We start from the raw sequence: 11437 nt of genomic DNA, 5'->3' as shown, positions 1-11437 counted from the left end.
AAACCGGGGCATAATCACTGGCTTCATGTTGTGCTTGCACTCTAGAGCTAAAGACCTACACTGATCAGCTACAACATTAACGCCAACTAGTGGTTTAATATGAAAAGAAAATTAAAAATAAAGAATGAATGAATGGTGATTTGTCATCATGGGTTAACCACCTTTCAGCACATAGAGCAATAAACTGGTTACAATCAGTTCCACTTTTACCAACAGCAGTCTTTGACCCGTATTTTTTACATTCATTCTAAAATAATTATTGTACATGTTTTGCCATAATTAGTATGGTTTAAAATACATTGTTTTGTTTGTTGCATACTTTGAGTAAAATGTAGATAACCTGCTTTGTACTTTTACTTGAGCAAACAATTTAAAGTGGTTCTTGTTGTGGAGAATTGTTTTAGGCCAATATTTGCACTTTTACTTGAGTTTTGAGTTTGTGTACTTCTACGCCCTGTGCGCACTGTGTATCACACTTTGCTCTGCTCAGAATGGACATGCTCTTCATGACATTAGTAAAACCAAGTGTTAAGACTTCATCGTTCACTTGTAACCGTTGTGAACATGTAATCAGGATGAATTAGCAACATTATGAACCACTTAGTAGCAAGAAAAATAAGGCCAAATACTTCAAATAAATCCAGTCATCTGAATGTGTGCTGCAATGGAACGGATAAAACCCAAGGAAATCTGAACTTTAGTACAAAGGAGTTAAAATTTTCAGTGTCATATTTGCTTATTTGTGATTGCTGACCTAGAAATACTGCAGAACCTTTAAGATTTACACCTTTTTTCTACATGTCATGACTTCTCACTTTCTTAATTATACAACTTTTGAATTATTTATGGATTTTTATATTATTATTATTTTAAACCAGCTGTATTATCACCTTGCTTAATTTATCTTGTAGTTTTACTACTGTATTTGCCAACATTACTTAGCAATTAGTTTATTAGCTTATTCTCCATACTAGTTATTAATCCTTAAACAGTTTAGGAGCAGGTGTAAAATGTATTCAAATCTTGGTTATATGCTCAGGGTCTAATAAAGACATTAAAATCTCACAGATGAAATTAAAAAATGTGCGGTCTTTCTTTAATCTATTATTAACACAACCATTATGATTGTTTAAATACCCACTACAGTTTATTTGTTGATGGAGTTATTTCCATGTGTGACAGTAGATGGGAAATATGTCCACTGAGGATGCTTGCTTGTGTACAGGGCACTGACACTAGGGGGGTGTTAACAATATTAAGTCAGGGAAAAAAGAAAATAGAAATATGAAAAAGCTCTCAGGAAATTGACTATTCTAATGTCAGCTAGACAACCACCACTGGAATATTTTGATTATAACAGAAGCTTAAAACGTGTTGTAATCTGACATGCAAGTCACATTGAATGATATCAATGTGTTTTATATCTGTGTGTTCAGATTTGACTTTGTTATGACTGCAAGAAGAAGTTTGTCTGAGGAAAATTCGATCCAAATTACACCGCCGCGTTACCAGGCTGCAGCCAGCAGAGGGCGCCCACAGCACATACACGTTAGGGTCAACTTCTCTAGTCCTATTTTCTGATGTTTAGCTACAGTTTGCTACTACTACTCTGAAGATATTTTAAATATATTTTTCTATTATTGTGGCAACTGCTGCTTGGTTCACAGCTTTATCACATTATCTCAAAATAATATCCAGTTTTCTAAACTTTTTAAATTGTGCTTCTGTGGTGTTTGCACATCCTTGGGCTGAAATATAACAGGCATTTTTCAATATCACTATGACAAATAAATACATGTGCTCATGAAAGTGATCAGGCTTTGTTTTGCACGTTGGCGAACTATTACTAACTACTATCTATAGTTAATTTCCAAAAATCCTGTTTCTTGGGGAAAATAAATAAATAAATAAAAACGACCTTTCTTCAGAGAATTGCCAGCGAGCTAAGCATCCAGAACGTGAAATGTGTGTACAACAAACAATTCAGCATAAGAGCCAAATGCATTTCCCAGATATAAAAGAACAAGTGTATTCACTTGTGGTTTAATGGAGCAGTCTCTTAAGTGAAAGTTCGTGTAGTAATCAACATTACATTCAAGACAAATTCTTGTGTCTCTATTTCTCCTTTAACTGAACTTTTTTTTTATTAAGAAGTTAAAATGTCCACAAAACTGGTTGCTCGGTGTTTACAATAGAACCTAAAATATTTTTTCCTTCCCTCAAAATTGGCCAATTAGTCCTCCCTTGTACCCCAGAGTATCTTCAGCGAAGCTCGACTGCTCCACTGTCCATTAAACCTATCCTAGTGAAACTAGGTGAGGGAGGTGTGTGAGTGCTTGGGATTACTTTCCAGTGTGTCACTATGGACACGTCCAACACTTGTTCACACACCTGAATTAAACCACACACCTAGTAACTGTGGGTGGAGTTTCTCTGTGTCCTCAAATTGTGCGTAATGTGCGGCGGTGGTGTCATTACGCACACGGAGCTCACCCAAAGCGCAAGAGGAACAGGAGCGTAAACCCGCGAGACTTTTCAGGAAAACTTCTTCTAAGAGAGTCAGAGATTAATGTTGATGCTTTTCTCTGAAGAATAAACGTCTGGCTCCTTCTTCGTGTGAGGAAAATGGATGTGTGGTGTTGTTGGGTAAGTACTGCGCCAAAATGATTAAACTATATCTGCGAATTTCTTTCAGATATAAAGTATAAACTGAGAATATATTTTTAATGCTTCTTTGAAAATGAAAAAGTAGAGCCAAGGAGAAGGGCTTTACTTTCCTTCTCTTTAAGTCTAATATTTTAGCAGCATAAAAGAGACAGACTATCAAGCAAAGATAATTGTCCCCTAGAACACAGTATAACAGAACTATATCATTCCGCACTTCCGAACGAGATATGTCCACGTTTTTATAACTAAGAATGAATTTGTTCTAGTACTGATGTATGTTTCTTAATTTAGTGAGCATAGCTTCACGGGTGATATGTTTTGTTTGACGAACCAGATGAAACTGGAACACTAGAACCTGATCAAACATTATCATATAGTAGGGAAACACAGACAGATAGAATAATAACACACCAGATACCAGTAATGGAAAGATGCTATAGTACAGATAAGTTCATACCTCATCATAACCAGTAGTACATTCTATTCAAGTGATTTCCTTGACATAACAGTTTCTGATTTTAATTCAACTTTAGACTGCAACAGGGAACATTTTGTTTCTTTAAGGTTTTTTTTTTTTGGTCACAGCAGCATTAGTGAGGAATGTGTTGGCAGAAAGTCTCAGGAGCTTGTTTGGTAGCTCTACCTGCTCCAGGTTAACTAGTCCATCAGGTGTGTCTCTGCTGTGATGCTGAGGTGGAGGTATGAGAGCAGGGGGTGGAGAGAAAGTATTTGCTCGAGTATTTGCATTTTATGTTACATTACTGAATTAAATAAGTACTTTTATTTCCACCCATTTATCCTACAGATTTATTTTTAGATTTTACACGATGAAATACTTCACCCTGTGACCCAAGGTTAGGATCCACTGGACAAAACAAAACAAAGTAGTTAGAAAACTAGCTCCACCTCGAGCAGCTGAAACAGCAAAACGTGGCTTTTACATTCACGGATTAACAAGCTAAAAATGTTCTGATACTTTTGATTCTTTAGCTACATTTATTGATGAATGTGAACTTTGAAAATAGTATTTTCACTTGTAATAAAACATTTTTTACTTTCACTGCTACTTTAGGGGAACCACTTACAGCCTTCTGTTCAATATTCATTATTATAAAGGATTTAACTTTCTCCATTGCACTTTGACCTTGAGTAACCTCCTCCTGAGGTCAGACCCACATCAGCTATTTGACATCTCTCATCTTCTCTTTGTCTCCAGACTCTAAAGAATATTAGATGCCCTTTTAGAGCAGGATCAGATTGGATTCTGGTTTTGTCCTAGTCCAAATGCCGGCTGACCTCTGAATCTCGCACCATGGACGTCCATCTGCACTCCAACTCTCAGCGACACTACACAGTCAACGGAGTAACTAGTCGAAACTCCAGACCAGGGGTAAGTTGAGGTAGCAATTTCTAACAGGGTAAAACATCTTCCTAAACATCCCTGCCATTTTTATCCACTGAGCTCCGAGACAGCGTAACTCAGTCATAAAAGTGTGACCTCTAGCCTCATTGATTTCCTTAATTTCTAAACATTGGTTTTAACATCTGGACACATCTCCCAGTTTGAGAATCTGTGAGAAGTTAGAGGTAGTTAACGGGGAATCTGTGAACTAAATATATATGTCCTTTTCAACAACGAGGCCTTTTTATTCTTTATTCTTTATTTGCTTTATTCCAGCTCTCCCTCTGCACCTGATTGGGAAGGAATCATGCCATTCAATGGGCCATTATCAGCCTGTAATTATGGTTCAATAGGCAGTTAATATGATGCTAGCAGCTGACTAACTTAACTGGAAACAGACAACGTGGCAACGTCCAACACCAATTCACAAATTAATGTCATATCAAGTTTGCTTAATCCGTAAGTGAAAACATTACAAGTTATGGTAGTAATTTAAATTATAAGCAAACCTTTAATTAACCACTGGACGAATTCTAGAAGGTGACATTTATATATTTTATAAGCCCCATTTCTAGAAAAGGTAGGATACTGTATAGAATGTAAATAAGTGGAGTATGGAATGATTTGAAAATCATTTAAACCCCAATTTTTAATGGGGGTGGGGGTTCTCTGCATTTGTTGTGCTAGGTAGATTAAGAAGCGTACCGATGACTCCATCAATGACATCAAATAACTGCCACTGAAGTTATTGTCTTTGAAGTTTCATTAACCAGTTGTCAAGGAAACGATGTTTGTCATTGGAGCTAACTGACAGACGGGGTCTACAAGTTAGTAGTGGAAAATTAAGTGTGTAGCTGTGGAGGTACATGGTTTCTTACCTCGTTCTGTGGAATTACTTTGTTATCCACTCAATTGGAACGTGGAACTCAATAAATGTTCAGCGTCTATATACAACGATCTCTGGAGTGGATCATTTTTGGACCACCAGACACGAGTAAGCCTGCTGCTATACCTTATTTTTATGTTTGCTTGATTTTGTTTAACAACCCCCCCCCAACCCCACCGAGGTACTATTGTTTAACATTTTAATCAAACCTTTAAATGATCAATTGAACACAGAACCACAGCAAACAAATCAAACAAACTAAGGCCAAAGTCTTAACATTATGACATGTCTGCCCCCTTCCTTCTATTACATAATGGTATGATGACAGCTTACAGAACTTATGGCTCTGTGCACCAGTATCTCAGACTCTGAGAGATTACACCTGCTTAGCAGCTTTTTGCCTTCAGATGCCTCAGGGATGACATTCATTATCAGCACACAACGCAGTCGAACCGGTTAAGCTGCAGTTTTCTCGGTCCTGAGCTGCTTCGTGACAATAGACACCATTCACTCCAGCTGAAAGTGTTCATCTCATATTGGTTTCAGTTGGGTGTTGCTGCAGGTCACGTTGTGTGTCTATATTCGTAAAGCCAAACACACAAAACTCTCAGTAACCTTGTCGTGACACCTTTAATAACACAGATGTCAGCAACAAACTGCCTCATCAACCACCAGCTGAAGGTCATCACCTTGATATAGCTCAAATAAGCATCTACAGTCAGTCTGGTGGCTGTGTAATTGTAGTAAGACATGGCCTGTGATCAACATATTTCTAATCTGTTGTCCATTAGTGTGTGAAATGTGTGTTCTACTAATGGTCAGTAGTAGAAATGTTCATCTAATTTGCCCCACAGTTTGTGGTTTTATAAGATATTAACTTTAAAACAATTTCTTCACAAACAATGACAAAGGCAGCATCTCTGGCTCTACACTGAAATGTGGGTGAGCACAGGTTTTGGTCTTTGAACAAAACACAATGGCTGCAAACCTGGCAACCTGACAACCTGACAAGGAGACCTTGAGACGTGGTTTTTGTTTGCCAAGAAATAGTTCCAGCACATACCATTATAAGTCTGTTTGTGTAAACATGAAACAAATGCTATGTTTTCATTATAAGAGGAAATGGCAGTTTGACATATGCTCAGATAACCCTGTAAGAAAATGAACTGTGACCACATTTTCAACTCTCTTAGCATTTCCGGACTTAGTATAAGTTGATCAAATACAAAACCAACTGAAACTACATTGTAACACAATACCATTTACAAGAACTTCCTTTTCAATTTCAATTTATCTCACAAAGATGCAGAGGACTTTTGGGGCTCTTAATGAACTCATGTTTGAGCAGTTGTTCTTATTTCCTGGTTGGTAATCCAGTCATGGTCCGGATTTCAAAAATATCGACTTTATAAGAAGTATATGCAGGAAAAAACTACGATTTGGCTTGACATTATGCCTTTCAATATTATTTATGCAGGTAAAACAATAATCTTAAATTGGGATAAAAAATTGATATTTGCTATAACAGATGTTATTGCACCTCCTTATTTTACGTAAAACCAGTAGTTTTTGTTTGTATTGAAATGACCTAAGTCCATTTTATACTACTGCTTGTTTTTAGGTCAGTCACGTATTGTTGCAGAGGCTAAACTGCAGTGTGTGGTTTGGCTTTAATAGGTGGAATTGATCTTCATCAGGACTGAAAAAGACCTTAAGTGAAGCAGCAAAAGCAATAGTCAGTGTGTTGTTAATGGATAGCCCATTGTGTTGTTGTCAGTGGCAGCGCTGTGTGAAACAGGACAGGTAGCCATGGAGGTGAAGCAGAGATGGGGAGAGGCACAGAGGGAGGGGCTACAGAAGAGAGGGGCGTTTGAGCTACATTTAGGGCTGAAAGTTTGGAGGGCTGGGATGCAGGAACAAACAGGTCTGTGTTCATTCTGTACTCTCTCATACAGTAGTCAGTGTATGAGAAAGTGCAGCGTGAATGGTTCGAAACACGGTGAAGAGAAAGTAAAAGACAAATATTTGCACAAAAAAATGGAAATAGGTTACATAACAAAACTACTGTGTGCTGGAAAAATCCACTAAAAAGACATCTCTCTTACTTTTGGACGTTTACCCCTATGGAAAAAAGAAAAATGGAGGAGTTTTTCAACTCAAGTCTCACATTTAAGTTGTGACTCTTGAATGTTTTATGTACATAAACTTAAAGGAAGTTAGAAAACAAAACAATAAAATTCCACCATGTCAACTGGTTTTCTATTGTCTTTTGGCCTTGACAGGAAGATGATCTGCAGTCTCTAAGCCAGGAGGAGCAGGAGTGCATCCAGTTCTTTGAGGAAACCATTGTTTCACTGGAGGAGAGTCTAAAGGAGGAAGACCGGAGGCCTGGGCAGGTGAAGGCCCCCGCAAGCACCTGTGGTTCTATTGGTTCTGTGGTCACCATGTCTTCCCTGCTAGCTGGACCCCCCAGTCCCAAAGATCATGATATTATAGACCTGGTCCGCCCACAACCAGACTTGGTGCAAACGAAACAGTCAACCATCAGTTCCACCAGCCCAGGTAGTGTACTGCAGTTGGTTCTTGAATGCATAGCCAGAATTCTGGAAATTTGAAAAATGAAAAAACTTTCAAACACAACATTAAAGACAAGATATGTCTCAATACCAACCACTGAAGCTTCTACTTATTGCTAATGGTAACTTTGCAATTTGTTCCTTTCAGACTTTCAGAGAATGATGCCAGCACCTGAAACGCACTTTGAGATAAAGCCAAGACATGATGCAATAGACGGCTTGCCTTCAGAGTACAACCCCCCGCTACCAAGCGGCAGCTATGGCTCGACAGATGGCCACTTCTCTTACCAACCCCCAGGCTGCATTCCCACCCCTGTCTTGATCGCCCAGAAGATGGCGAAGAACCAGCCTGGTGGAACCCCCAACCTCCTTCCTTCCTCACACCACCAGCAACAGAGCTTGAAGTCAGAAAAACCACAGACCTATAGCTCAGATCTTCCCATGAAACAGTGTCCACCAACTTCTGCTAAGCCAACCCGTTATCCTGCTAATATCAGTGTCGTTCACAGCAAAGACAACCAGAACCCTTCAGCGGGTAATGTGAACATACATGAGCGACAGGCGAAGATGCTGGCAAACCTAATAGGAACATCTCACCCTCTTGCGCAGGAAGACCCTCAGCAAGCTACAGACCATTTACCTAAAAATACTCCTACTCGCAGCACTTCCTTCAAGGACCCTGCACCAGATGTATCCAGGATGGAAGCCCTGTCTAAGCTTGGCCTGACAAAGAACCATGACATGTCTGGAGGCATGTCGTACAGCACCCCTCAAAACAATGTCAAGCACTTGGAGGAAAAGGTTCCGCCAACAACAGAAACCAGCACCAAATTGCCACAGGCCAATTTTACTAGATCGACTCAGAAGCAGATTCATGCTGACAGAAAACCAGAAGTTCTGCGGAAAGAATCTCTAAAGAGCCATGAAGATAGAAATCCCCAACAAAGTTTATCACCTCCAGCAGTCACAAAGAGCAGCTACAGTCCACCTCATTGGGAACACAAGGCACCAGTCAGTCCTCCATCTGACGTCAGCTCGATTGAATTTAACAGATATGGAGGGAAATCTATTAAGGTCCATGCTAGGAATGAACCGGCAACTTCTCCAACTAGCCCTGAACCCAAAATCTTCAACCCAGCACTGTCTAACCCCAGTGAGTTCAATAACTATGGAGGAAAGAGCAAAGTCGTGACCCCTGCTTCTGGAGCCACGAAAAAGAATGACCTTCCTGACATCCTTAGTTCTCATATTGACAAGAGTCAGTCTTTGCCTGCAAAATCTGAGCCAGTACACATTGAGATCAACAGTTTCGGAGGAAAGAGCCGAACCATTAACCCTTCCCCTGGCTTAAGTCACGGTCACACAAAGAGTTTTAAAGCTCCGGCCCCGGCCCCTGCCCCAAAACCTCATCGGCACACCGTCCATGTTGCTGCTCAGAAAGCAGCCCCACAAGTCTCGACCCCTGAGCACAGGGGGAGATCCAGCTCCATGTTTCGTTCCCAGGGGATCACTGTGCAGTTTTCTGGACGGGGTCCAATGGACGAATCACGCAAGGAGGCTTTGAGGAAACTGGGGCTGCTGAAAGACCCTTGATAATCTCTGGCAATCCACTATTTATTCTCCAGCCTGAATCTTTTGTGTGTACCTGCTGGTGGAGGTTGTATGCTGAAAGTTCCCTCATGAGTGTGAGTTGTGGATGGTGAGAGACCTACTTTCACAGAGGACCAGCACAAGTTTTGACTTTGTAGCCATAAAAACTTGCATGACACCGTGCAGATGTTGTACATTTAACACTGTTTTGATTATGAAGGTCTTGACAGAAAAACTGCGAAATGCTTTATATTGACTCTGATCAACGAGCGGATATTTGAGAATGAACTAATGCTGTAAAAAGAAGAACTCTTTCCTCGTGGGAATCAAATAACGTTTTGACATTAACAACGCTGATTGTCAATAGTCTTGTTCAGAAGCCCTGGGGTCCATTATTTAAGATTTCTAAAAGCATTTTTAAGAAAAAGACTGTAGATGTTCCATAGTTTTATTATTCTCAATGAGCCCCACGAAAAGACTACCACTAATCAACAAACACTACTCAAGCAGGAGGACATAATGGATTGGTTGGGATCTTCATACCAGCATGATGCAGATGTGGCATTAATTCCAAAAATATTACAATGTGATTTTTATCTTAAAATGCTTTTTTTTGTTGTTTTTACTAACATTCTGTATTTTGTTATGTTAAATGAAAGGCTGGAACCAGGCAGAGTGGGCAAAATCTCTATGCTTCAAACTCTTTAGTGGCCAAATTTGTGCTTTGTGCTGTAAAAAGTTTCTTATTCATATGTTTTTAAATAAGTGTGTATGGCAATATAGTAAATTTGGCACAATCCGGGATCAATGGGGGCCCGCATCTTAGATTTGCCTCTGGCCTTGGCCCTGGTGAAATTTTGTTTTTTTTTTAACTGCAGTTAACAGTAAAGGACGTCCTCGGCTGCACTACAAATATAGCTCAGAAAATTATATAAAGTTGATAGAAAAGACAAAGTCAGTGAATGCAATTTAAGCACAGCAATAGTACTGCAAATTATATTTTACACCTATTATACAAAAAAGGAAAAAAAAAAAACCAAAAGCCCTCACCACACACTTGGAAAAGACCTCTTTACATTGTTTCTGTTTGTAGTTTAAGTTTTATTATTAATTTTTAACCTTCTAGCATCTGTGAAATTAATGTTCAGACACAGGCTGTGAAACTCTTGTTACGTGGGAACCTTTTTTGGTTTTTACTGGTTTGTTTACCAGCTTTGGGCATTTTAGTCAGCGGTGAGTATGTGCTTGTGTGTTTTATTTTCTGTTAGCGCTTTAGGGGAAAAAAGTTCAAAGCACTTGTCTTTAGAGAAAACGTCATTCTCAGATGAACAAAACTATATAATAATTGTTATAAAAAGGCGTGTATGAGAGATATCCTAACTGAAGGGAACAGCAGAGGATCAAAGAAACATCCAAAAATCATTAAGTGGCTTTTTTGTGGTTCTGGAAACTAAATGTTTCCAATAAATCTGATGCCCTGGAATAACAACGGAGCAGAAGTTACAGTGAAAATCTGGGTTTCTTAGAAGATGTAGAGCTGAGCTGAGCTGGAGGATATTTTTACTCCACGGAGAAACCTCCCACACCAAACCACAGACTGTGGAATGGCTTTGTGGGCAGGACTTTTACTTTTTTTTACAACGCAGAGGGAATGTTAAAAAACTGCTCTTTAGGGACGGGCGAGCACATGGTATTGTACAGTGCATAAGCACTAAAACCACAGCATCTAGAAATACATCCTGGGTAACTTATGTGTTTTTGTTCCTGTCATAACTTTACTGTTTCTGACATTTGCAAGTGTGTTATTTAACTGTTGTACCAGAGAAAGCATGTGTGTGTGTTTTTTTAATATGTATGTATGTTTAGTGTTTTTTATCAAGACTCCGCCCTCTGTAGTTCACCTACAGTATATTTTGAAGTATATTATGTTTAGCACAGACGTAGCAAAATACTACTCCTGTGTGAATGTTCTTGTCAATTTTGTTTACAGACTCCGGTTCTCTGTAGTTCAGCTACAGTCATTTAGAAGTATCTAATGGTGCATACACACAGTATATAACTACATTCTGTACTATGCCCTCTGCTTTAAAAGGAAAGATTTCTGCAAAGTGTAAAGATATGCACAGAATGAAGATAAAAATACATCCATGTGCGGTTCAATGGAAATTTTAGTGGCATGTGAGTGTTGCTGCTATTGTGCAACAGCCTGGGGTCCTGTATATACTCTGCTTAATATATCTAATGTTGAGTTTTTGTCAATCATTAAAAAGAACAATAAGTGATTTATGATGTAACTATGTGTATAATGTTTCACCT

At 39.1% G+C, this 11437-nt stretch overlaps 1 protein-coding gene across 2 annotated transcripts; it reads left to right on the top strand.

Moving 5' to 3' along the window:
• The first annotated feature begins 2467 nt into the window (after positions 1–2467).
• Positions 2468–11403, top strand: LOC137106632 (specifically androgen-regulated gene protein). 2 transcript variants are annotated; one of them, XM_067490203.1, is made up of 4 exons: positions 2468–2646; positions 3884–4057; positions 7238–7517; positions 7680–11403. In XM_067490203.1, exons 2-4 carry the CDS (start codon positions 3980–3982, stop codon positions 9122–9124), a joined length of 1803 nt encoding a protein of 600 aa, XP_067346304.1. In that variant the 5' UTR covers positions 2468–2646; positions 3884–3979; the 3' UTR covers positions 9125–11403. The 2 variants fall into 2 exon arrangements, with proteins under 2 accessions (XP_067346304.1, XP_067346306.1); XM_067490205.1 differs by lacking the exon at positions 2468–2646 and adding an exon at positions 4346–4528 and having other exon boundaries at positions 3890–4057.
• Positions 11404–11437: the final 34 nt, after the last annotated feature.

The sequence above is a fragment of the Channa argus genome, chromosome 21 (assembly GCF_033026475.1).
Source record: "Channa argus isolate prfri chromosome 21, Channa argus male v1.0, whole genome shotgun sequence".
Taxonomy (NCBI): domain Eukaryota; kingdom Metazoa; phylum Chordata; class Actinopteri; order Anabantiformes; family Channidae; genus Channa; species Channa argus.
This window is presented reverse-complemented; position numbering and strand designations above follow the sequence as displayed.

What these genes read in the sequence shown, in the direction of transcription:
- LOC137106632 (XM_067490203.1), top strand. Translation starts at nt 3,980, where the DNA reads ATGGACGTCCATCTGCACTCCAACTCTCAGCGACACTACACAGTCAAC. An exon ending in GTCGAAACTCCAGACCAGGG is followed by an intron (nt 4,058 to 7,237) that starts GTAAGTTGAGGT and finishes TGGCCTTGACAG; the next exon opens with GAAGATGATCTGCAGTCTCT. An exon ending in CATCAGTTCCACCAGCCCAG is followed by an intron (nt 7,518 to 7,679) that starts GTAGTGTACTGC and finishes TGTTCCTTTCAG; the next exon opens with ACTTTCAGAGAATGATGCCA.